A 25,443-nucleotide genomic window follows, 5' to 3' on the forward strand; every position below is an offset into this window, starting at 1 on the left:
CAGGCTGGCCTTGAGTTCACAGAGATCTGGGGTTAAAGGTGTATGCTACCACCCATGACCTTGGTGTTTTTCAAGATTTATGTATATGTATGTGTGTTTTGCCTGTGTGTGTGTGCACCAAGTGCACACAGTGCCCATGGAGCCCATAAGAGGGCATCAGAACCCCTGCCAGGCACTGGTTTCAGCTCTTAATTTTTCTGTTTAAACAGGCTAGAGAAACGACTCAGTGATTAAGCGTCCTTGCTGCCTTTGCAGGGGACCCGAGTTCTGTTCCTGGCACCAACACAGAGGCTCATCACCACCTGTAGCTCCAGTGCACACACAGTGCACTGAAACTTCCAGAGAACTTGTGATCACTGGTTCCCCCTCCCATCGTGTGGCCCTGGGGATCAGGCTCGGGCCACCAGGCTTGCTCTAGCCCCTCAGCCACTTTCTGACTCATTTTATTAATATTGTTTCCACATGGAGTCTTTACGTAACCCAGAAGAGAAGATCCATGACTCTTCCCATTTTACAAATAAGGAAGCTAAGGCACAGAGGAAACTTGCCTTGCATATGCAGCAAAATGGAGCATGAAACCAGACAGCTCAGTCGAGAGTTGGTGTTGTGTAGTCCTTTGAAGGTAAGATGCTTCCCAGTGCACAAGATTAAGAACCAGTGAGGTTTGTTGAGCATTTACTATGTCCCTGCCTTCACCTAATCAACTCATTAAGATGACAGGCATCAACACAGCAATGAGAGGCATTTTGGCATCTCCAGACAGATCAAAGCAGAGGTACAGCAGGTGCCTGCCTTGGAGAGTGCCTCAGTGCTGTCCCCTTGTGGTCACATACATGGGACTTCCATGTGCCACCGCTGAGCCTGATGCCCTATCAGGTCTTATGTAAAGAGCTGCAGCAGGATCCTCTTCAAGAATCACCTCCGAGAGGCCATGACCCCTGACCCCCGACCCCAGGCCCTCTAGCCCAGTTCCCACCTCCTGGGACATGCCAGTCCTGCTGGCATCAGGGCTGGCATGCTGGAGTCACACAGACAGCTCCCTCTGCCAAGACATGAAAGCAAGCTGTCACCGTCCAGATGGAGGGATCAATGGTGCCTGAGCTCAAAGGTGGTGGCCAGAGAAAACAGGAACAATGGCGCAGGTGCTGCCAAGCTCTTTGGGCTAGCTGCAGCCAAGGCTGGCCACCTTGGCTACAGAGATGCTCCCAGGATGCAGCAAGGCAGCAGGAGAGAACACTCCACTGTCTGGTGCTCACTGCTTCAGTCCTCAGGTCCGGGAGTAAGAGCTTTTCACTGCATCTTCGGAAGCTACGAAGATCTTTGCAGTGAAGACAGGGCCTCAGCGGTGGTGGGCTGTATGGTATGCACAAGGGTGCGGTGGAAGGTGGTAGAAGCCATACTGTGTGGCCTTAAGGCCTGTTCTGAACAGTCTACAGACTGTCTCTGCTGGCTTGTGTCTCCTCACTTTCTCCTCTCTGGGTGGTCCCCCTATAACACAGCTAAAATACGAGCCCCAGCCAGCTGTCCCAGTAAAGACTCGGGGCTCCCAGCCAGCAACCTGTGTCACATGCCACACTCAAGATGACTCCAGCCTGACTTCTGGTTGGTGGAGACAGACGGCTGAGCCTGCCTGGTGGGCAGATGTGGACTGTTTTAAGTTACTGTGGTTTGGCTGGTTTGGGATTTCTCTTGTTTTGTTTATTTGCATGTTTTTGCATTAGATGAGACAGAAGGTGTCCCCAGATGGGACTTGGTGCATTTAAAGTGTAGTGAGTGCGAAGGAGAGGCCAGAAGAGCTGCCCGCTGCAGCCCTGAGGTGGACCGTGCCCTGGCTCTTGTTTCAATGCAGGGCCTGGGCCAGGCCTGACTCAGCTTCGACCTAAAGTTTATGAACAGTGCCACAAGTAGAAAGAGCTGCCATAGGCTCCCTGTCACCTCTAGAGGTCGCAGAACAGCATCGCCCTTGGCATCTTCAGAGCCTCCAGTAGGCCGCTGGGAGCAGTGGGAAGACATGATTTCTCACAAGGAAGGCAGGCCCTTGGATGCTTCAGTTCCTCACTGGCCTGGAATGTCGAAGAGAAGGCCTTCGGCCTCCTGGGTGAACCCACACGAAGGAGCCCCAGGCCTGTCTGCCAGTGCTCACAGATGCAGAACGGGGCATCTATGAAGGTATCCATGAAGATAGCTGGTGCCAGAAGAGCCTGCAGCTGGTCTTGGAGCCTGCAGAGGAACCAGACATGTATCCAGTCCTCATGTAGGCAGGGCCCAACTCTGAGCCTGCAGGGGCAGGGTGATCGGATGCTGACTCTCCTGGGATATGGCCCGCAGAAGAGCTGAGTCCACAGTATCCAGTTCAAGGTCCAGCATGGTCAGTGTCCCAGAGTACGGCTGTGGGAGATCAGGAGAGGCAGGTGAGCTTCCAGAGGAGCAGCCTTGACAAAAGAGTAGGAGCTGTCACAATGTGGGGGACTGAAGGAGGGACTGGAGGACAATGACAGCACAGGCCAGAGGAGAGAGTGGACAGATACAGGGCGAGGGGACAATCGTCTTCATGTTGCTGGCAGGAACATGAAGTTTCATCTTCCCGTGAAGATGAAAACAGCAGCAAGAAAGACATAAAGCTTCAAAGGAAGGACTTCCCAATGCTAAGGGTGGGGATTATGGGTGACTGGCTTGGCCTGTTTTTCCCTGGTCTTTAAGCTTGGCCTCACGGAGGTTCCTTGGCCCAAGTCCCCCAAGTCTGGAGAACACCTGCCAATTTGGAGACAGGATAGCTCCAGATGACACACGGATCCAGGACAGCCAACCAGCCTCACTCAATGCCCTTAGTCACCCCTTTACAAGGACACTGACCCAGATGTCCCTGCTGGTTTCGCTCCTGGTCTGGTGTCCAACATGGTTACCTTGTCCAGGGTACAGCAGGGTCATCTCAGGCTAATCCGGGCATCCAGCTGCTGCAGGTGTTCCTGGACCCCAAAGGGGATAGTGGGTGTCCACATTCTGCAGAGGGGACATGGGGCCCGGGGCCAGGTTAGAGGAAATGAAGCAGGACACCCAAGGACAAGCTGCTCGCAAGCCCCACCTCCCACTCTGTCCAGAGCCTTGAACACATCCCATCTGGCAGGGTCCAGACCAGCATGGGGAGAACAGAACATTTTGAGCCCACCCCCCCCCCCCGCTTCAGTCCCTATTTGCTGTGTGACCTAGAAATCGTCTACTCTGTGCCATATTCCCTTTAGTTGTAAAGCGGATCCTGTTATGGTTTCAGTTCGGTCCATCCTCCACAGGCTCACGTTTTGAATGCATTCTCCCCAGACTGAGACACTAGTTTGAAGGCTGTGGCATCCTTAAGAGGTAGGACCTGGCTGGCGGAAGTAGGTCACTGTGGGTGGATCTTAGAAGGTAATGGCCTGCAGCCCTGGCAGCTAACTGCTTCCTGCCAGGTACGACAAGCTGCACCCTTGTGATGGTGAGTGCCGCTGCCCCCGCCCTCTTTTGCCTCTGTCAGGTATTAGGGTCACAACAGGAGAGGCCTCTAGAGATCCCGCTGCTCATCTGAGAGGGCAGGCACAACTGTGCAGGTCAAAGCCGTCAGAAGAGCAGACAGTGCTGGACATCAAACATCAGTGCGGCTTAGTAAGTTTTAAGTTGGGCACAGCACATGCTTCTATAGTGCCCACACTTGGGAGGCTGAGGCAGGGGGATCAGGAGCTCAAGTGCAATTCTGTCTCAAAAACAAACAAAAGATGAATTTGCTATTTTTTTTAATCTTCTAAGAATGACTGGATTAGGCAATTTCATATGATTCCCCCTGATGAAATATTCATTGAGTGTTTTGTGTGGCAATGTTGTCCTAAAAGTTTAGGGCAGGCACATGGCTCAGGTAGTGGCCTGCTTGCCTAGGACACACCAAGTCCTGACTTTGGTCCCCATTGCCACATGCATTTGGACAGGGCAGTGCATGCTTACAACTCCAGCACTTGGGAGGCAGTCACCCTCATGAGACCCCGCCCCCAACCAACAAAATGTGTTCTATATCTCGACTAACACGACCAGAGACCAGCAGGCAAATCACTTGTCATCCCAGGATCAGGCACTGGTTGGCAGGGGTGGGATTTGAGTCTAGAGACACAAACTCCAACCCTGGGGGCAAGGTGACTTACGCCAGTGTCTCCACCTGAGGGCACTTCTGAAGGCTGGAGGTCAGCTGCTGGGCCCCGACAGCCGTGAACTTGTTGAACTGGACACTGAAGAGAGAGGCCGATCCTGAGGCATGGTGACTCCCACCTCAACCCTTCTCACCACGCAGATGGGAGATCCTCTGCCTTCCCCAAATACCACCCAGACCCAACACTCACTCCATCACCCGGAGGGACACCATGTCTGGAAGCACTCGTGCCAGGCTCTTGGCCCCTTCGTCACAGATGCAGTTGTTGTACAAGCTGCCGGCAACAGAGGAAGGAAGACGGTTGGGTGCTGGGGCAGCTCAGGCCAGGGGACAGCCACTTTCCAGTGAGATTACTGCTCCATTCTGTGTGTGTGTGTGTGTGTGTGTGTGTGTGTGTGTGTGTGTGTGTGTATTCATCCATCCATCCATCCATCCATCCATCCATTCATTTCATGTATCCCCCATACTGGTCTGGAACTTGGTATGTGGTCAAAGATGACCTTTAACTTCTGATGCTGCCTCCCCTCCTGACTACTAGTGTTACAGTGCACCACATCCAGTTATGCAGTGCTGGGGAGGGAATGAACCCAGGACCTCACACATTAGCAAGCACTCTAACAACCAAGTTACATCCCCCAGGCAAGCCCTACTGTCCCATTTTACAGATGGACTAATTGAGGCCCAGAGAGTTGAAGCCACTTATTTGTGGTTCCACAGTGAGTACAAGATACAACAAGCATGGGTATTAAGTTGTATACTGGGCTTCGTGGCTCAGGCCTGCAATTTCAGCTACTTGGGAAACTGAGGCAGAGGGATTACAAGTTCAGGCCAATCTAGGATACATGAGACCCTGTGACAAATTAGAACTTTTTTTTAAAAAAAATTATTATATGGATGTATGGTTGTTTTGCCTGGAAGAGGGCATTGGATCCCCTGGGACTGGAGTTTACAGATGGTTGTGAGCCACCATGTGGGTGTTAGAAATGGAATCTAGGTTCTCTCTCTGCAAGAGCAGCCAGTGTTCTTAACTGTGGGGCCATCTCCACAGCCCCTCAAAAATAGAAAGTTAAGAAGGCTGGGGTTATAGCTCAGTAGTAGGATGCTTGTCCAGTATACATGAAGCAGTTCAGGGCTCCACACTCAGCAACACACACACACACACACACACACACACACACACACACACACACACACACCGCACGCACGCACGCATGCATGCATGCACAGGCACACACACTATACACACATATACTATATATACACACACACAGACGTACACACAGAGAGACATACACACACATACACACATGGAGGGAGGGAGAGAAAGGAAGGAGAGGAGAGGAGAGGAGAGAGAAAGACAGGGGGAGATGAAAGAGGAAAAATAGTAGAGAGGAGAGAAGGAGAAAGGGGAGAAAGAGGAAAGACAGGGGGAAGGGGAAAGAAGGAGACAGAGAGGGAGAGGGAGACGGAGAGGGAGAGGGAGAGGGAGAGGGAGAGGGAGAGGGAGAGGGAGACGGAGAGGGAGAGGGAGACGGAGAGGGAGAGGGAGAGGGAGAGAGGTGTTTCTCAGCCCAAAGTATGGAGACAATAAGGGGAACAACTTCCCAGGTTCAAAAACACGTCTCTTTCCAGCCACTTGATTTCCTACACACACCATTGCTCATTTGTAGAATGGGTAGGGAGGGGTCACTGTAGGGAGAGCAGATGGCTTCTTGCTGGTTTATGCTGTACGCTACATGTTAGCCAGGTCTCAGAGCGTGACACACAGAAACCACTGAGGGCCATATGAGATATCGCAGAAGGTGAGTTATGTTGGCCTCGGGAAGAAGAAAACCCAGAAACTCTGGGGACTTTGAAGTTTATGTATTCTGTATTATGAGATAGCCATGGGCATTTGTAAGTCCAGTCCCAGGGGACCTCCTATCATCTTCTGGCCTCTGCAGGCACTGTATGTTTGCCATATGGGTGTATATGTAGATCACACACGAGAGAGAGAGAGAGAGAGAGAGAGAGAGAGAGAGAGAGAGAGAGAGAGAGAGAGAGAGGAGGAGGAGGGAAGGAGGCGGAGAGGGAGGGAGGGAAGGAGGGAGGGAGGGAGGGAGAGGTCACCTTCACCTTCACATTCCTGCCACAGGCCCTCCTACCATCATGGGCTGTACCTCACACTGAGTCTAAAGAACTCCCTCCTTCCTTCCTTCTTTTCTTCCTTCTTTTCTTCCTTCTTCCTTCCTTCCTTCTTTCCTTCCTTAAGTTGTCTTTATTTGGTCCCAGCAACAATAGTAGTTAGTATGCCTTCATGGTTCACAGGCACCTGCCTGTCTGACCTAGACTTTCTTGACCTCCACCCCCACCCCAAGGATACCCACGTTAGGGAATATTGTACACTTAGCACAAAATGAGGGTGTTAGATGGGTACCAAGTACATACATTATGAGTCATGCAGGGCACAACTCATTCATGGCACAAAGGACTTGGTTGGAAGGATAGAGGAGCAGCTGCCTCAGTAGAGCTGGATAGAAGACATCTTTCCTAGAACATGACTTGGGGAAGAAAACCCTTTCCCAGTTAGTCGAGAACTGGTAGTACTGCACTGAATGACTGGGGCTCCTGGGGCTCCGGTTCAAACTCAGTTCCCCTCACAGTCCCCTAGTACCAAAGACTCGCTGAAAGGAGTTTTGAAGTTGGAGATGCTACACCAAGGTCTTCCAGAAGGTGGCAGCATAAACACTGGCTGGGATGATGGTGGACAGCCCAGAAGCCAGCACTAAAGGGCTTTCCTGTGGGCTCTTCCTCCGGTAAGAGGCAACAATCTACTGCCCACTAGGGACAGCACTGGGGTATGACACACGATCGTTGACATGGCTCATTTTACAGATGAAGACATGAAAGCTTGGAAGCAACTTGCCCCAATGCTGTGTGATGTTCCACAAAGACCTTGCAAGCCAGCAAAAGGGGATCCTACACACCCCAAACACATACACACTCACCCCCTACCTCCCCATCCCTGCTTCCCCAAACCACTCAGCAGGGCACCTCACTCACCTCAGCCTTAGGAGGGACTTGGCCAGGGCCGGCAGGGCTTCTGCAAGCTTGCAAGCTCCCACATCGGTGATGCTATTCTGGGACAGGCTAGGGAGACACAGGGAGGAAACTGTTCAGGACCCAAGTGTGAGGCTCTCCCTTTCCCACTGGCTGGAAATGCACCACCTCACAGGTGGTCTGTAGCCACGCCCCTGCGATAGCCAGCCTAGGGAAGGATCATGGGAGAGTGGGTTTGGGGGTGAGAGGTGGATGACAGGGAAAGAGAGCGCCTCTGCTTCCACCGGCTGTCTAATTTGATAGTGCCCTTTTCCCCTAGGGCGGCTTTCCAGCACTACGCACTGTAGGTACTTAATAAATGCTCTTATGTCCAGGAATAGAACGGAAGGGGGGTGGAGGGAGGGGCTGTGTGAGGGAGGGCTGAGAGGAGGGGAGGGTGCGACCAGAATGTAAAGTGAATGAATAAATGAATTTATGAAAAAACAGAGAAAGGCCAGAAGTAGACTGTTGAAACTTATAGAGGCGTCTACACTGTATGTCTACACTGTACATCAAGGAAATTTACACAGGAACCCTTGGATATCTTCAGGCTTCTAAACCTTGTGCATAACATGGAGTGTTGACAGATATTTTTTTTTTCGGAGCTGGGGACCGAACCCAGGGCCTTGCACTTGCTAGGCAAGCACTCTACCACTGAGCTAAATCCCCAACCCCGACAGATATTTTTAAATGTTTTGTTTGTTTGTTTTGTTGTAGGAATTGAACCCAGGGCCTTCCATGTGCTAGATAGTTTGCTTTACCATTGGTATGTTCTCAGTGCTTTTATATATTATTATTATTATTATTATTATTATTATTATTATTATTGTGGAGTTGTGAATTAGAACTCCTGGAAAGACTGTCTGCAGAGACTGACGGATTGTGGAGAGGTTGGAAGAGGCCCGAAAACAGCCAGTCCTTGCCCACCTCCGTGTCAGAACTAGTATCCTGTGGCTGGTGGATAAAAACCTCTTGGATCTGTTAACTTAGCTGACCGCTGGCTTCCACCAGTCCAAAAGCTAAGAATGTCATCAGATGACGTCTTGGACCTGTAGAAAAGCTTCCCCTGCTTGATGTACTTGCTTCTCCAATGTTCCTACCAATATATGTTCATTTTGTTTTGTTTTGTTTTTCCCAGACAGGCTTTCTCTGTAGACCAGGCTGTCCTCAAACTCACAGAAATCCACCTGCCTGTCTCCCAAGTGCTGAGATTAAAGGCATGCACTACCGTTGCCTGGCCCTGCCAATGTATTTTAAACTTGCTGAATTTATGACTGACTTTGTTCTGTAAAACTATGAAACTTCATGAAACTGTCTCCATGTTGGAACGTGGAGTCTGGGGTGACCTAGATTTGTGTTTCTGAACCATGGTCACTCAAAACTGCTCTCAAGTAAAGGCTTAACCACTTTCAGGATGAGAGCCATGTTTCTGCATTGACACACTTTTACATGAACTCTGGAGACTGAACTCAGATCTCCCTATGTGTGCAGCAAGTCTTCACCCTCTGAGGCGTCTTCTTGGCCCCTTCTACATTTTCGTTTTTATTCTGAGACAAGGTGTCATTATGTAGCCCAGGCTGGCCTTGAACTCAAAGATCTTCCTGCTCCAGTCTCTCCAGGGCTGGGATCACAGGTGTATGCACCTGTGTTCGTTGGGATGCCATGCCCACCTCCTGCACACCTATTCCACCTCAACTCCCCAAAGCTTAGAATGATTAAAGACAGCTCCCACCGCACGTGCTTCACCGCTAAACCCCAACCTGTCCCCCCTCTTCCAATATCCCGGAAGAGTTTTCATGCATTCAACTTTTATTACAGTGCGTCTTATTTTGATACTTTTTCCTCTTTCTCTTTTTGTGGTCACAAACACAGAGGAACAGTGTGCAGGGGTTGCTTGGTTCTCTCTTTCCACCATGTAGGTCCCGAGGATGGAACTCGAATATTCAAGCTTAGCAGCAACCACCTCCACTGACTAAACCGACCTGCCGGCCCCTCCCCTACCATCTGGTTTTTGAGACTTAGTCACAGGATGGCCTTAAACTTGTAGTTATCCCACTGTCTCAGCCTCCCCCGAGCTACTATGGCTTATTTATTTGCTTGCTTCTGGTTTATAAATGTGAAGAGGCCTGAGGTCTGGGAGCAGGATCTTTGGGGTCTCCACTGTTGCCCAGGATAGCAAGGCTTCCTTACGTCTTTGTTCACTAAACCAATAAATGAGGTCTGGAGAGATCGCTCAATAGAGTGCTTGTCTCCCAGTCTAGTTCGATCCCTAGAACCCACACAGAAAGCCAGGCATGTTGGTCATGCCTGTACTCCCAGCACTGGTGAGGTGGAGACATGTGGAACCCGGGGACTCACTGGCTGGATAACCTGGCATAACTGGAAAGTTCCAAGCCAGAGAGAGACCATGTCTTAAAGAGGCAGCCAGTATCCCTGAGGTGGCCCCCTGCACCGTACAAACACTAGGAGAACACAGAAGAGATAAGCAGTGACTGAACAGAACAGCGCATGACCTAGAACAGAATGAGTGAGTGGAGGATGGAGAGACGACGGGACGCAGGGTGGGCTGGAGAAAGGCGCTATACCAGGAGGCAGGGCCAGCGTACTCACTTGAGCGTCTCCAGGGCCTTCAGCTGAGGGAAGGTGGCTGAGAGCTTCGACACACCCTTGTCCCCGATCTTGTTCTCGCTAAGTGAGTCCAGGCTGCAGGTGGGATCAGGGAGCAGCCATTTATCTTGTGAGCCCAGGTCGGCATCCTCCAGCCCTGGCCCTCCTCTCTGAGCTTATGGGAGCTGGCCTGAACGAGCCACCTGGGGGCGCCATTCAGCTGGCCACACACCATGGACTAGCCCTGCTTGGCTTCCTAGGAGCCTACTGAGCTGGTGGGCTCCCCTAACCTCTTGGAACCTCAGCTACAGCGCAGCTCCCTGCTCCCACTCGTCCGACTTTTGTGCTTTCTAAGAGCAGCGAAGGAGGGGGTTGTGTGGGAAAAAGAATTTCAAAGCTTGCAAAACTCCAAACTTTTTTTTTTTGGTTCTTTTTTTTTTTTTTTTTTTTTTTTTTTTTTTCGGAGCTGGGGACCGAACCCAGGGCCTTGCGCTTCCTAGGCAAGCGCTCTACCACTGAGCTAAATCCCCAGCCCCACCAAACTTTTTTTTTTTAATCTGGGGAGTCCCATTCTCTGTCCCTTCCCTGTACTAGGGGTCATAAGTCCCCATGGTGGAGTCATCTGGCTCCCACACAGTCTCTCCACTGAGGAAACTGTGGGGAAGGGATGAGAAGGGAAGGAAAAGGAGAAAGACTCCCCATGCACCCTGGGGGCATCAGGCAGAGGGTAGAGGAGGCCCCCAGGGCTCGTCAGGGTGCAGGGTGGAAACTTTCAGGGTCTGTAACTTACTCCAGGTGCTGCAGGGAAGAGAATGCTGGAAGGATCTTGGCCAGTGTGGGGAAAGCCTGCGGGCCCAAGACGGGGCCCAATCTAGGAAGCAATCGACGATGGCAGAGGTCAGACAGTGGAGTGCAAATAGGAAGAACAATCTGAGGCTCCTTCTCTGACTCCCCGGCTTCTTATCCCTGGGAGACTCCCACTTCACTTTCTGCTTTCAGCAGTAAATCTGTCCTCACTGCTGCTGATACCCACCCACACGTGCTCACCCTTGCCCAGTGAAGAGGCCCCCCCACACCGGCCAAGGACTATACCTAGGGTCACACCAGATCACCTGCCCCTGCATTTTTAAATATCTACCCCCCCCTTCTCCCCCTTTCCCTTTCCCTCTCCCCCTTTCCCCCTCCCCTCCCCCTCCTCCTCGTGTGTGTGTGTGTGTGTGTGTGTGTGTGTGTGTGTGTGTGTGTGTGTGCGTGTGCGCGCGCGCGAGCACACAGATCCAGAGGCCACTGAACCTGCAACTCACTAGTTCAGTACACTGGGAAAATCTCATCTCTCCCCCAGTGCTAGGACACCCCTTGCATAAAGCCAGCCAAAGAAAGTGGCTCCTGGTCTAGACCACAATGTGTCCAGGAGGCACACTCCAGGCAGGGAAGAAGTCTAGGATCTTCATCAGTGTGGGGAAAGCCTGGAGACCCAAGATGGGACCCAACCCCGTTCTGGATCATCCATGAGCTTTCCCACTCAGTCACTGCTTATGAAAGATGAGAAATGCTACAGACAGACTCACTGTGGGGAGGTTCAGGGAGGGTCTTGGAACACTGAGGTCAGTAGGGTCAAAGTGCCTGCACCCATCCTGGGGACCTGAATTTTGTCCCTGAGACTGGCATGGTAGAAAAAACCAACTCTTGCAAATTGTGCTCTAACCTCCACAGCACGGCACACCCACACACATAGAGGCAAATAAATGAGCAACAAACAAACAGACAGACAAACAGAGGAAACTGAGGGCCAGGGTGGCATTCAGGGCAGGGGCACTGCCATGCAGAGGCCTGGGGCTGGGTCTTGATTCAGGAAAAAGCCAGAAGTGGGAGCATAGGGAAGCCCTCGAGCCTAGGACCCCAACCCATGTATAAACTGACTTCGAACCAGATCTCCTGCCTCTACCACTAGATGCTGGGACAGAAGATGTGTGCCCCGTGCCCAGTGTAGGTAGAGCTGAGAACCGAACCAGGGCTTTACGGATATCAGGACGCATTCTGCCAGCTGAGCCACATGTACACACCTCACCTACACACGTGAGAGTTTTTTAAGTGGACTCATCAGACAGTCAAAGAGGCCTTCAGGGTGGGGAACATGGGGGTGGCTGCAATAGACACCCCAGAATAGCCCTTTGTTTCCTTCCTTTCTTCCTCAGAACTGTCTCAAGCTTCCAGTGTGTAGGTGGTTGTTGGCCTGGCTCTAGCCTGTTCCACTCTGCAGCCTCTGGTACCCAGAGTGCAGTTCCGATCACCGGGGAGGGGCTTTTTAAGCTGAAAATAATTCAACACCAGAAAACACCCTGTGGCTGTCTTCAGACATTTCCTCTTTCAGCAATATTTTTACCTCTGTACATATCTGGCATCTTATGTCCTGTTGAAAACAACAGAAACTTGGTTATCTATGTGTGTGGGGGGGTGGGGGGGTGGGGGAGATGCTGGGAAGCTGGTGGCAAGTGTGTGACCAGATGGGACTGCAGGCAAATCACCAGTATTGGCAAGCCTCAGTTTCCAAATATGTCTTCCAGGGCATCTCTTCTCATGGAGGGGACTTTATGTAAAATACCCTGAGGATCTAGCGGTGGCTCTCTTTGTTTTGACACAGGGTTTACCTGGCTGGAGTGATCTTGTCTCTAACAGGACCAAACACTGACACTTTGTTAGTCAACCAGGCAAGCTAACCTGATATTTGCAACACCGAAGAAACCATTCTCTCGGTCTCACTGTGCCCATGACTGTCTAAGATATGAAGTGAAATGATTTACAGTCTGTGAGCTGTGTTAAAGCTGGGCGGTGGAGCGGGTGTGCAATCCTGGAGAGGTACTCAGCCAGGCTGAGGCAAGGAGGAGCAAGTCCAAGGCTAGACTAAATATTAAAACCCCCCTTCAAAATTATATATATGGGCTGGGAACGTAGCTGAATTGCAGAGTGTCTGCCTAGCATGCACAAAGCTTTGGGCTCTATCCCTTGCACTGCATAAGCCGGGCACAGCAGACTATGCTTATCACCCTAGCATTGGGAAGTAGAGGCAGGAAGTTAGAAGTTCAAGGTTATATAGCTTGGCCCTGTTTATATAGCAAGTCTGAAGCCAGCCTGGAGTATAAGCAAACAAGCAAACACACGGGTAGGGATGCACCTCAGAGGTAGAGTGCTTGACAGGTATGTACAAGGCCCAACCCTCAGCTCAACCCTCAGCCCTGGGGGAAAACGTTCAGGCAGCCAGACTTAAACATAACTCTTGGGGCTCTTCAGGGCCAGTGTACTAGAGTGCAGCAGCTCCGTTAGAGCCCAGGAGCCCTCTTCTCTCTAGAACTTTCTTTATCCCATCTCTATTCCCACTGCCCTGGCGGCACCGCCCAGGATGGTAGACCCCTGGCCTGGCTACACAGTTTGCTGGGATGGAGTGCTTCCACAGCATGCAAGACTCTCAGTGCCCAAGCAGATCACAAGGGCAAGCTGGCCTAGCCCACTGGAGCTACACACTCAGATTTCTTAGGAAGGATCCTTCCTGTCAAGGAAAGACCCAGGTAAGCAAGAGGCAGATGGGGTCTGAGCGTGCACACAACTGGGAACCCTAGTAAGTCTGTCTACTCAGCAGCCAGGCTGGGCCAAGGCTAGCCTGTGGTAAAGACACCCAAGTTCATACATGCATTTCCCCTGAGGAATACATGTGGCCAGGGGAGTGACCAGCCCAGAAACAAGACAGGGTGCAGTTCCTAGCTCAGCAGAGAAAGAACTCAAACTGAGGTGAGAGAATACCCTTCTGTGTGAGACCATGGTCTGGGACACGCTGGGCTCTTGACTCCGTATGTATTCCTCCAAGGCTTCCTCTCCAGCCCCCGTAGGCTTATTCCCAATCTCTCAAACTTCTGTGAAGATGCCACCTCTTCCAGGAAGCTCCCCCAGCCCACCCTGCAAAGGAACTTGCTGGAATAGGTTCATCGTGGACAGCAGCCTCTGATCCTCAACGAGCTTTGTGATGAGCGAATAGCGTGAGCTCTTGCATATGTGCATGTGTGTGTGCATGTGTATGTGTGTATATGTGTGCATGTGTGAGAATGATATATGCACATGCATATGTGTCTGAATGTGTACAAGTGGATGTGTGTGCTATATGTCTGTATAAGGCATGCATGTATGCATATGTGTGTGAGTGTGTTATATGTGTGTGCATGTGTGTGTGCATGTGCATTACCCTGTAATGGCCAACTCTGTTGATTTGAGCATCCCCTGCACTTCCCCAAATAAGCCACACTCCGGAGGTGGAGGCTTCTTTCCCAGTTGTTAAGTGAGAGGGCAGAGATCGTCCGAGCTCTCCCCTCCTGCTCACCATGTCTCTGCCCCAAGATCAGCAAAAATGGAAGTAACAACCTTGGGGCACTGAGGTAATTTTCCCCTTCACTTACGCAAACTCTAGCTTCTTAAGGTCCCGGATGGCAGGAAGATCCTTGGCTGCATCCGCTGAGGGGTTTCTCAGCCTGCAGAGAAAGGGTAAGTAGGTGTAACCCTACTGGTGTGTCCCAGTGTCCACATCCTGCCCCCGGGACTGCCTTCCTTGGGGGCTATTGTTGATCCTAAACTGAGACGAACAACCTCAGGGGCTGAAGAGATAGCTCAGGGGTTAAGTTCACACTGTTCTTGCAGAGAAACAGAGTTTGACTCCTAACTGCCTGTAACTCCAGTCTTGGAATCTGACCCTTTTCTGGACCCCCCCACACGCACGCACGCGCGCACGCACACACACACACACACACACGCATACGCACACCTGCATAATAAAAAACACAATATTTTAAAAAGGAAGATCCTCAGAGCCAGGCAGGGTGGCGTAGACCTACATTACCAGCCTTTTGAAGGCCAGCTTCAACTACATATCCAATTCACCGCAAGCCTGAACCACTTAGTAAGATCCTGTCTCTATATAGAAAATTAAATGGGCTGAGGATGTAGCTTGGTGTTAGAGTATTTACATAGCGTGTGTGTGTGTGTGTGTGTGTGTGTTGTGTGTGTGTGTGTGAGAGAGAGAGAGAGAGAGAGAGACAGAGAGACAGAGAGACAGAGAGACAGAGACAGACAGAGACAGACAGAGACAGACAGACAGAATATGAATATCTCAGGGCTGTATCTGTGTCTGGCTCATGGAGAGACTTGGAGAAAGAGCTCAGCAGCACTTAGGTCTTAGACAATGCCGTCCTTGTCCTTGTGCCCTATCCTCTGCACCTTGGCTCTGTTATGGCTGAAATCATGCTGGCACTATGTCTGCCTGAGGGGCTGGGGAGGGGGATCCCACTAGTTAGTAGGTGCAAAAGGTCTCCTTGTTAGCACCCAGCAGGTAGGTAATCTCCTCATGGCTTCAGCTGTGAAGGTACACGGGGGTGTCAGGTTTAGAATGGGCAAAGGGCAAAGCCAGGGTCCCTGCTTGGGTGGGACTGCAAGTGGAGGGGCTGGGTGGCCAGGTCAGGGCCCTGGGCAGCTCTGTAGTCAGGACATGCATGTGACAGATGGAGTTTGCCTGTACAGTCCGGACCTACCTCTGACCCCTTCCTTGCCTCCTTACCTCTGGGTCTGCACAAGGCTGTCCAGGTCTTCCACATCCTTTGGGGATTTGGCCTTAAATGGCTCAATGGTGAACTTCTCCTCTGCCGCCTGGAGTAGCTGGGTTTCTCCCTGATGCTGTAGGGACTCCCATAATGCCATTGTGTCACTCAAGGAGGCCCTGTGGAGGGAAGGCCTCAGACCCAGGCGCAGCACCAGGGTGAGATCACAAGGAGTGGGGCTCTACAAGGGGACGTCCCACCTCCTGTGAGATCCTTTCCTTAGCTTGATCTCCTCCTTCCATGGTGGCCTTTGCTGGTTCACCTTTCTTAAAAAGGGACACTTTACTTTGGCTGCCAGGATACTCGATGCTAAACGCTGGGCACAACTGTGGCAACTTGAGTAAAATGGGTTTATCACGGATGTGGGAGGAATTTTTCTGGAGATTACCCTGACGTGCTCAAGCATACTGTAAAATGTACTTGAGCTGAATGAAAGAAATTAGACCCTCATCCTGAGAGGGGAGTCCTTGCAGGGCCGTAAGCAGCACTGGATTCTGACCAGATTCATGTTCTGGGACGCTTGCTCTGCTGCCTGAATTCAAAGAGCAGCGAAACAGAGAAGACTGAATGCAGAGAAGCTGGGGGGCAGGGGTTGGGGGCAGGGCTGTGTCTCTGAGCCTGAGAAAATGGTGGCACATGCTGGACTGAAGAACGAAACCAATCTGAATTCAGGCTAGGCTGAGATTCTAGATATATTCCAGTGCCTGGCATACAGCAGGTATTCAAATATCGGTTAGAAGAACGACACACACACCCCCTCCGCAAGGCTAGTGGCAATGGTTACCTTTCTCTGACCCTCAGACTGTCATCCTATTATTGGAGGGGACTATGCTGTACCATCTAATGCTATACCCACGGAATGGGGCTTCCCAGAGTTACAGTCCAGGTCTGCCCTGTGTCCTGCCCACACCTGAAACTGGTGACACAGCTGAGTCCCACGAGGTCTCCCAGTCTGGAGGGCTCGATGCCAGTCTGACGAAGGTCCAAGGAGAAGTCCTGGCTGGCTGTCTCCAAGGCCCTGCCCAGAACATACACATCTGGGGCTGTGAGCCGTGTGCCCAGGAAGGAGAGGTGCCCTGGGAGCTGGTGTGAAACATGCTTCCAAATACCAGGTTCCTGTGTTTCGTGGGCACAGTGTAGCAGCTCCAGCAACCTCCCGGCCCGAAGTGTCCCCAGCTTCAAGCGCTTCAGGTACCTGGTAAGAACCTTCCGTTTCCTATCTGCCACTGCAGCCATTGCAGGCTCCACCAGAGCTCCCAGGCAGTGGGCTCGAGGCTGGAAAACTAAGCCAGCCAGAAAGCGTGGTACGCCCTCCAGCCAGTTGTCATAGGGTCGCTTCTTCCTCGGGGTCAAGGCCAGGTACTGTGGCAGCTCCTTGTCTTTCATCTCATTGCACTGTGCCAGCCACACAGCACCCAGGAAGCACTGTAGCAGAAAACTGGAGAAAGCCAGTTGGGCCTCTGTGGTCTGCTGCATCAAGCCTTGGGCCACAGCCCAGGTCTTCACTTCCACGGATGGAAACTGGGTTTCCTGCAAGGTGCTTTGGTGCCTCCGTCCCAGCTCCCAGGCTAGCTTGGCCAACTCAACTAAGGCTCCAGGAGGACTGTTCTGAGCTGCAGGGCCTAGCAGGCCAACATAGAGTCCTGTGAGTGTGCAAGGTAGCTGGGCCTCTGCGCCCTGATCCAGCAGGGCCTTGGAGAGCTGACACACGGCACTGCACAGAACAGGGCTGTGACTGTGGGTGAGGAGAAAAGGCTGGCCCTCCAGGAGGCCCAGGGCCTTGTCGTGACTCCCTGCTGTCCCTGAGTTCTCAAAGTAGTGCCTCATATAGATCTGGGCCTGTTTCGTAGAGAAGCTGGGCACCTCGAAGATGGCATCTGCCTTGCTCAGGCTCTGAGCCAGGCGGCCCCGGGGCCGGGCTGTGAGGAGCAGGGTGCAGCCTCGCAGCAGCTTACGCTGGAAGAGCCCAGCCAGCAGTCCCCGGAGGGAGCAGGGCTCTGGGGACAGAGGTCCACAGGGTCCATGCAGGAGGCTGTCTTGGGCCTCTAGCTCCTCAAAAGCATCTAGGATGAGCAGAACACGGTCCGGCTGCCTCACAATATGATCAATGACCTCGTCATCCATGGCCAGTGGCTGCAGGTTCGGGGGACAGAGCAGATCCCGCAGGTGGTAGGTGTCCCCAGGGCGATCCAAGCATTGACAGGGGACGTAGAAGACAAAGTCATATTGTGGTAACTGGCCTTGTGCCCAAATGTGGCTCACTGTCCTGGCCCAGTGGCTCTTGCCCTGACCAGCCTTGCCCAGCACAGCGACCACCTGTGTCTCTCGTGATCTCCTGGAGTCGCCGACAACCCGAAGTACCTCGGCCAGACCGCCATGGGCTAGCTGGCGCTCTGTCCAGTCAGGAGTGGCCAGCTCCCTTTCCTGACTCTTGTTGCTACCTCTTTCCAACCTGGCCCGCACCAGCTCCATGGCTACCAGAGGACCACTTGGGCTCCCGGGCAGTGCTTGGTACTTGTCCTGTAGGGAGTGCTGGAACCGCTCCACGGACTCTACAAAGACCAGGGTGAGTCAGAGTGTTAGCGAGTGAGGGGTTGGGAGGCGGCCAGAGCTGTCCTCCTCACTTGTTTTTCCATCTATGGCTCCCTGCTGCCCACTACCAGTTCACTCATTCATCCATACCCTCCCGCTGTCCCAGAGGAATGGAGGATGTTTACTGAGGACAAAACCCAGGGCACATGATCTGCCACCAAACTGCTTCCCAGCCCCTCTGTGACCTGCCGCAACCCTTCGGTTACTCACTAGGCTGGACCGCTCATCCCTATGGGGTTGGGGAGGGGAGCTGGTTATTTGTGGATTCAGCATGTTAAGTGAGAGTAACCAGGCTCAACATATCACATGTTACCTTTCATATGTGGAGCCTGAAACACACACACACACACACACACACACACACACACACACACACACACACCAAACAAACATGATCTACAGCCTTTAAAAAAGACAGTGGGGCTGGTGAGATTGTAGCTGTTGACAGAGTGCTTGCCTAGCACGAATGTCATTTCATAATCAGGAACGCGGTGGTACAGGACTGTAATCCCAGGACTTGGGAGGTAGAGGCGGGAAGATTGGAAGTTCAAAGTTTTCCTCAGCTACATAGCAAGTTGGAAAGAAAGAAAACAGAAGAAAGGAATAAATGAAGGAAGGAGGGAGGGAGGGAAGATGAAGGCAGTAGGCACAGTGTTGAACACCTATAATCTTAGTACTCAAGAGGCTGAGACAATAGGGATGTGAGTTTGAGGCCAACCCGAGTTACAGTCAGCTCAAGGGTGTGAGCCAAACAATGAGAGGCTGTCTCAAAACAAACAAACAAACAAACAAACAAACAAACAAACACTGTCAACAGCAATGCCAAAACCCAAAAACCAACCGACCAAAACCCCGAAAGGTTGAGACTTGGGAGCCCAAATGTCTGAGTTCAAATTTTGGCTCCTCCATTTGTGTGGCTGTGAACACCTGTATGCCCTGCTCTGCCTCAGGGTAGGTCGTCTGTGAAATGGAGGTGACGCTGGGCCTGGGGAGGCTACAATACAAAGCCTAGGGATGTACTCCCTCACCAAAAGCAAGGTCCCTTCCTTCTAGTACTACAGGCTGATGGCGGAACAGATGTTAAACAATGGGGAAGTCAACTGGGTGATACGGGGATGGATTAAACAGTGAAAGAATGAGCAGGAGAGCCCCCGACAAGGGGCTAGCCAGGCACTGCATGAATGAAATGCCTTTTCAACTTTCATGTCAGGACAGAGGGGCCGACTGCCACTCACCTGGCCATTTTGGAAGCTTGATGGAAGGCTCGGGATCCTCTTGGCATGGGGAGGGGGGTGTTGTGTCCTCTGAGGATGGAGAAGTAAGTGTCAAATTAGAGTCTGGGGAGTGCCCATGGACTCCTCCCAGTAGTAGGGCATGCTGAGAGCAAAGATCAGGATACAAGGTTGCCCAAGACTGTGTCTAATATCTCCAGTTTAGCCAGCTGTACTTTAAAAAAATTTTTTAAAACCAATGCTTGAAAGATTATGGCAAGCCAGACATTGCAGTAAGTATAACCCCCAGCTCTCAGGTGGTTAGATAGGAGAATTTCCGCAAATTTATAGTCAACCTAATAGGCATAGATTGGATTGCAGGTCGGTTAGGGATACATAGTGAGACCCTGTCTCCAAACAAATAAAGGCAAAATTCAAAAACATGCTATGTAAGTAACGCCTGGGTCAGAAGGGTCCGCTTTCACGCCCTAAGGATCAACAGGAGGCTTGTGGCTTGAGGTTCTGCTTGCACGGATGGATGTACCCTCAGTCACACTCTCTGCTCCAGTCCTCCCCTGCCCTCCCCCATGATCAGTCATCCATGGGCGTGACTTGCCCAATCTCCTCAGGCAGCTCTGACTGTCTGAGAAATATCCTTCCCCAAGGCCCGTTTCCAACGCCTCTTTCAGGACCCCAGCCCTCACCTGTCTCATTTACACGGGAGGTCAGAGCAGGTTCAGGCATGCCGGGCAGGTCAGCTGTGGATGGCGCGAAGGGGCTGGTGGAGCCAGGCCGGTCTGGGGACTCGGGGAGACTGGGGACAGTGGGGCTGCTTGAAGAGAGTAATTGGTTGACCTGGGGCATCTCACCTACAACAAAGATAAGGAGGATATAACCATTAGGAACACGTCCAGAAACGCACTGGGGTCATCTCTGCCTCAATCACACTTTAGAGTGGGAACTGACTTTTTCCTGGGGTGGGAGAGCACTACATCTGTGTGAAATGCTGACTGACTAGTTAGGACTTTTGTACCTGGGGAGAGCTGGAAGGTTTCAGGTCCAGAGCCGAATTATCTGGGGGAGTCTTTAGCGCCCACCCCACAAACATTAATTGCCCACCTCCGTGTTTAAACTAGCATCCTTAGAACTTAAGGTAAAAATCCTTTTGGGGCTGCACCAGATGCTATTTCCACCAACCCAAAGGCTAAGAATGCCGTCAGGCCGCAGGTGTGGACGCTAGCTGAGGCCCCCCTCTTTGCTGTAATGATGTTTACTCCAAATGTATTTGCAAGATACCTGACTGACAAGTCTCTGCTCTGTCATATAAGACATTCATTTAACTGTTTCCATGTTGGAATGCGGCATTTGAGGCACCCTGAGTCTGTCTGTGTTCTCAGCCGTGGTCACTCATATTTGGCTTGGCAATAAATGATCTCATTGCTCTCGGTTTACTGAGTTTGGGGAGAGAGGGAACCTCCCATTGAAGGCCTCCAGGGTGAAGCTGGGGAGGGAAGTCTGAGCTGCATCCTGTCCCCTTGTGAAGTGGACACAGTGGCTCACAGGGTGCTCAGAGCAGCTGCTCCCTGGCACCTCCACAGTGTGGCCAGTGCTCATGTCCCTACACATTAGAAGTTGCCCCCTTGCTTCTGGGAAACCCTTGTCAAAGGGGGCTATGGGCTTGAGTGGAGGCATCCCCACCTCGTCCCTCAAAGTCCATCCATGCCTTTCTGGTGCTTATTGGCAGCCTCTCTACAGTGGAGCGCCATTGAACTGACCAGAAGACAGGGCGAATTAGAGAGAGCTGTGCACGGACGCACAGCAAACTTCATCCTAGCACGCTGGAAAGAGGGGAGGAGATAGCCAGGTCTCCGGTCTGTTACTGTTCGACTGAATAATGAGTATTACGAATGTCAGAGTTAATAAAAATGAGGGGTTTGTTTGTTTTGTTTTGTTTTGTTTTTAAGGGTTGGAGGATGATGCAGTGCCTAAGAGCATCTACTACTTTCCCAGTGATCCTGATTTGGCTCCCAGCGTCCATGTCAGGATGCTCACTCGAACCTGGGACTCCCACTCCAGAGAGCTCTGTCACCTCTGGCTCCTTCAAGCATTACAGCCATACACTCTGATGTGTGCGTGCACAAATACAAATAAAATAGTTTTTTTAGTGAAGGAAAACTGAGGGAAGAGGAAGTAACAACAGGACTGGCCGCACAGGCAGAGACCACCTTACAGACACTCCCGTTCTTTGTTTGGTTTTTGTTTTTGTTTTTTTTTAATTTTTTATTTTATTTTATTATTTTTTTTTTGAGAAACGAAGATAAAGTTTTGGGGAGAGAGAATTTATGACTAGGTGCTATGTCACAATTGCCAGGGTCTGTAATGGGGAAGGACAAAGTCAGGGATTAAAGAGGAAGGAGAGGCAGGCAGTTTCAATGCTGGGCTCCCACACTCACCGTGGTAGACTAGGACACTGGAGAGCCCTGTGCCAACCCCTGAGATTTGCCAGAGTCCCTGGGGCAGAGTGGTGAAGATCTGGATATGCCCAGCGGGGAGATCCAAATAGTTCAGTGAGGTCCTAGAGGGAGGCACTGAAGGAGACAGAGGCAGTGAGGTGGAATTGCCCACAGCACCCATCTTCCTACTTCTGTTTAGTGATGTGGGGGTGACAGACCAACTCCCTCTCAAGGAGCACTCATTTCTTCAGGAGCAGCAGCCAAGCCTGCCTTGTCTATAGTGGTGTCCCTAGCACCTAGCAGTGTGGCTGGCAGAGACTTGGAGGCCGGCAAGTGGGCAGAGACAGCAGTAGAATTCCCCCAGTGGGGATGTTTCGTCCTCTTTTCTCTCTTCCCCCTTCCTTCCTCCCTCCTTTCCTCCTTCTCCAGGATGCTAGAATCCAATCAGGGCTTTGTTCACAGTAGTCACACACTCTACCTCCGAACGGCTCCCAACCCTGATCGCTGGTGTTCGGTGCTGGCTTATGCTGCATCTGAGGATGGCCCATGCTTCCCTAAACGGGACCCTCTGAACCACCTACCCATCTCACCTAGTTTCCTGTGCTTTGAGTCCATAGCATGCTCTTCTGGGAAGCCTGCAAAGAGAACCCTGAGATCAGTGTCCCTGGGTTGGGATGTCCCCAACCATGGAGATTGCTTGGGTCCCTGCAGGCTATGTGACATTGCCTGAGGAATTGAGAAACAGTGTCCCACTTCTCCCCTATGCCTCGGGGTAGTTCCGGTGCTAGAGCCCAAGTCTTTTTAATAAAGCATCTTGACAGGCAGGTGAGAGTAGGGGAGAGGCAGAGTCACAGATCAGGTGAGGCTAGAGCTACAAAACTACTGGAGCCAACTGCTTTGGGCTCTGCCCAGGTTGCTCCCATAGCCTGCCAGAGAGCCTTAGTACTTCAGCAGCCTGAGTCAGATGTGAAAGACCCAGGATGCTGGAGAGGGACATACAACAGAGGTAATCATAGACTGTAATTTACTGGCAAGGCACCCAAAAAGGATGGGTAGATGGACCAAGGAATCTACCGATGGGTGGAGCAACTCAAGCCAACAGATCCCAATATCAACCATGGAATCCAAGCAGCGGGTATTCTCACAGAGGAACTCTTCCCTTTGCTCGGTGTAGAGGGAGGGAGGGAGGGAGGGAGGGAGGGAGGGAGGGAAGGAGGCATGGATGCTGGTATGGGTGCAGGGAAGGAAAGAAGAGAAGGAAGAAGGGGAGAAGGAGAGAAGGGGAAAGGCCAACTCCCAGAACCAAGTAAAGATGGGAGAGAATGATCCAGGAAGCTGTCTGACACTGACACACTCACCATAGTATGTGTGCTCATACACACAATAGAAAGAAAGCAACTGATCCAGGAAGCTGTCTGACACTGACACACTCACCATAGTATGTGTGCTCATACACACAATAGAAAGAAAGAAACCTGCAAAGCGGAGGAATCGAAGAAGGGAGAGAGGAGAAGACGGGGTGGGGGTGGGGATTTGCAGACAGACCCTTGTGTTCTCCAGCAGCAACCTAGAAATGCCCTCCCACACACAGCAGAGGGCAAAGAGTGAAATAATGTGTGTATATGTGTGTATTTGTATATATGTGCATATGTTTGCGTGTATCTGCATATGTGCACATGTCTATGCATGTGTTTATGTGTAAGTGTGTGTCCATACGTATGTTGATGTGTGTATGTGAGTGGAGTATTCCAACAAAGCTCAAAGAGAGTGGTGGACACAAACTGCCTTCAGGGACAGACGCTAAGGCCAGAAGGGCAGTGGACGCAAACTCTGCCATTGTCTATTCTTAGGACTTCAGATGTTTACAGCACATGCCAGAGTCCCATGCCCACCAGTAAACAAAAAACTGAGGGTGCAGTTTAATGTAGAATGTTTGCCGGGCATGCAAAAGGCCTGGAGAACACACACACACACACACACACACACACACACACACACACACACACACACACACACAAACATATAAGAACAGGAAAGATGGCTCAGTGGTTAAGAAGAGCACCACCTGCTCTCCCACAAGAACCGAATTCGACTCCCAGGACCCACATGACGGCTCACAATCTGTAACTCTTGTTTCGAGGAATCTGATGGCCTCTTCCAGCTTCTGCGGGCACCAAACACTCATGTGTTACACAGACACACAGACAGGCAAAACACCCATAGACGTAAAATAAATACATTTAAAACAGAGAAATAAGCATAAATAAGACAGTGACTTTAGGTGGATGTCTGGTCAGGGAGGGCTTCCTGGAAGAAGTGAGCTAATGGCTTTGAAGGACCCAACTGTGGGAAGGGTGAGAGGAAGGCGTTTCAGGAACAGTGAGGTAGGCTGACAAAGTAGTATCCTTCTGTGATGAGCCAGAAGAGGAAGGTGACAGGCCACACAGGCCTCTCGGAGTGTACCTTATGACAACCAGACGGCCAGCAAGGCAGGGATGCCCTAATCTGCATGAGAAAGCATGTATGAAGCATCTGAAGAGGACAGACTAAGGAGGCAGGAGACAGGGTAGGTGGCTCGGAGGGGTGTAGGTACCTTGTTGAAGTAACATAGCCTATAAACAGCAGATTCAGGATTCCAGCCCAGTCCTGCCTGAGGCCTTACCCACTGCTTAAAGAGATATTCCTCAGAGACCCAAAGGGAAGCAGGGTTCAGTCACTGAGGAAGAGGAATCAAAGCATCCCACATAAATCCTCCAGGGCTCTAGAGCTGTGTGCTTCCTCCCTAAAGGAGCTGTGGCATGGGGGTGTGGTGGGGACGCAGATGGGACTTAATGGAGACAGCTGGGACACAGCAGGCGGCAGACAAAAAGGAAGGAAGATGGACCAGATCTGAGAAAGGGCAGGGAGGGGCTTACTCACGTCTCTTCTGAGGCTTCTCTCCTGATTCTGCAGGGCCCTCTACGTTCTCACCAAAGCCTTCCTCTGGTCCAATGTGCTGTACTTTGGAGAAACACCAGAGACCCACATCACAATCACAGAAAGCTGTCCTTGCTGTGAGGAGTGTGGCTGTCAGCCATGTCTTCAGATCAGGAAGGAATTAAGGCTGAGTTTAGGTCAACTTCCCCCGACTTACTGAAGAGGTCCTTGCTCAGGCCCTCCAGCTGGGTATCCTGGAACACGTACTGATCCAGTTCCGCTGCCAGAGGAGGAAGAACACAGTCAGTCAAAAGGGTTCCCGAGGAGGGCGGTGGTGGTGCACGCCACCGAGGCAGGCAGATCTCTTAGTTCGAGGCCAGCCTGGTCTACAGAGTTCTAGGACAGCCAGGGCTATGTAGAGAGATCCTGTCTTAAAACCAAACAAAGGGCTCCCTGAAGTCTTGCTGGGTGTCTGGCCTCAGGCCAGTAACAGATGGGTCTCTATAAAGGTTGCTGAGTGTACTTTGAATGAATGAACAAACAAGCCTTTCCTGTGCTTTTCTGTCCTATTAGATGGGTAAAGTGTGTGCCCATGAAAATGTCTGTCCTCATAGAGTAGTGCAAAGCAGAGCAGTAATGCTGCTGCCACTGGGGCTGAGTTCAAATTCTGCCTTTATTCTCCACTAGCTCCTGCTGCTGACAGCCTCAGGCTGGTTACTTAATGTTTCTAGTTCTGGTTTCCTCGTCTGAATGAAGAGAACAAAGAGTGGGTACTATCCAGAGGT

The 25,443-nt window shown here is 51.5% G+C and overlaps 1 protein-coding gene across 19 annotated transcripts in view; it reads right to left on the reverse strand.

Annotated features, from left to right (window-relative positions):
• Positions 1–427: 427 nt before the first annotated feature.
• Positions 428–25,443, reverse strand: part of Ciita (class II, major histocompatibility complex, transactivator) — a 47,498-nt gene continuing 22,482 nt past the window's right edge. For 3 of the 19 annotated variants that reach the window (XR_015631125.1, XR_015631126.1, XR_015631129.1), the window contains exons 4-19: positions 24,876–24,938; positions 24,662–24,742; positions 22,333–22,377; positions 21,743–21,877; positions 19,994–20,158; positions 19,314–19,382; positions 16,397–18,038; positions 15,447–15,605; positions 14,296–14,367; positions 10,644–10,724; positions 9,857–9,949; positions 7,211–7,297; positions 4,359–4,442; positions 4,164–4,247; positions 2,854–3,000; positions 428–2,388 (exon numbers count right to left, since the gene is read on the reverse strand). Coding sequence is in view for 14 of the 19 variants with exons in the window: in XM_087574757.1 (XP_087430883.1) it covers positions 2,925–3,000; positions 4,164–4,247; positions 4,359–4,442; positions 7,211–7,297; positions 9,857–9,949; positions 10,644–10,724; positions 14,296–14,367; positions 15,447–15,605; positions 16,397–18,038; positions 19,314–19,382; positions 19,994–20,158; positions 21,743–21,877; positions 22,333–22,377; positions 24,662–24,742; positions 24,876–24,938 (2,936 nt within the window). In the remaining 5 variants the exon portion in view is untranslated. Of the gene's footprint in view, positions 2,433–2,853; positions 3,001–4,163; positions 4,248–4,358; positions 4,443–7,210; positions 7,298–9,856; positions 9,950–10,643; positions 10,725–14,295; positions 14,368–15,446; positions 15,606–16,396; positions 18,039–19,313; positions 19,383–19,993; positions 20,159–21,742; positions 21,878–22,332; positions 22,378–24,661; positions 24,743–24,875; positions 24,939–25,443 lie in introns of all 19 variants that reach the window. The other 16 variants (XM_087574763.1, XM_087574762.1, XM_087574764.1 and 13 more) reach the window with 7 other exon arrangements.

Source organism: Rattus norvegicus, chromosome 10 (genome assembly GCF_021556685.1).
Source record: "Rattus norvegicus strain SHRSP/BbbUtx chromosome 10, alternate assembly SHRSP_T2T, whole genome shotgun sequence".
NCBI lineage: Eukaryota > Metazoa > Chordata > Mammalia > Rodentia > Muridae > Rattus > Rattus norvegicus.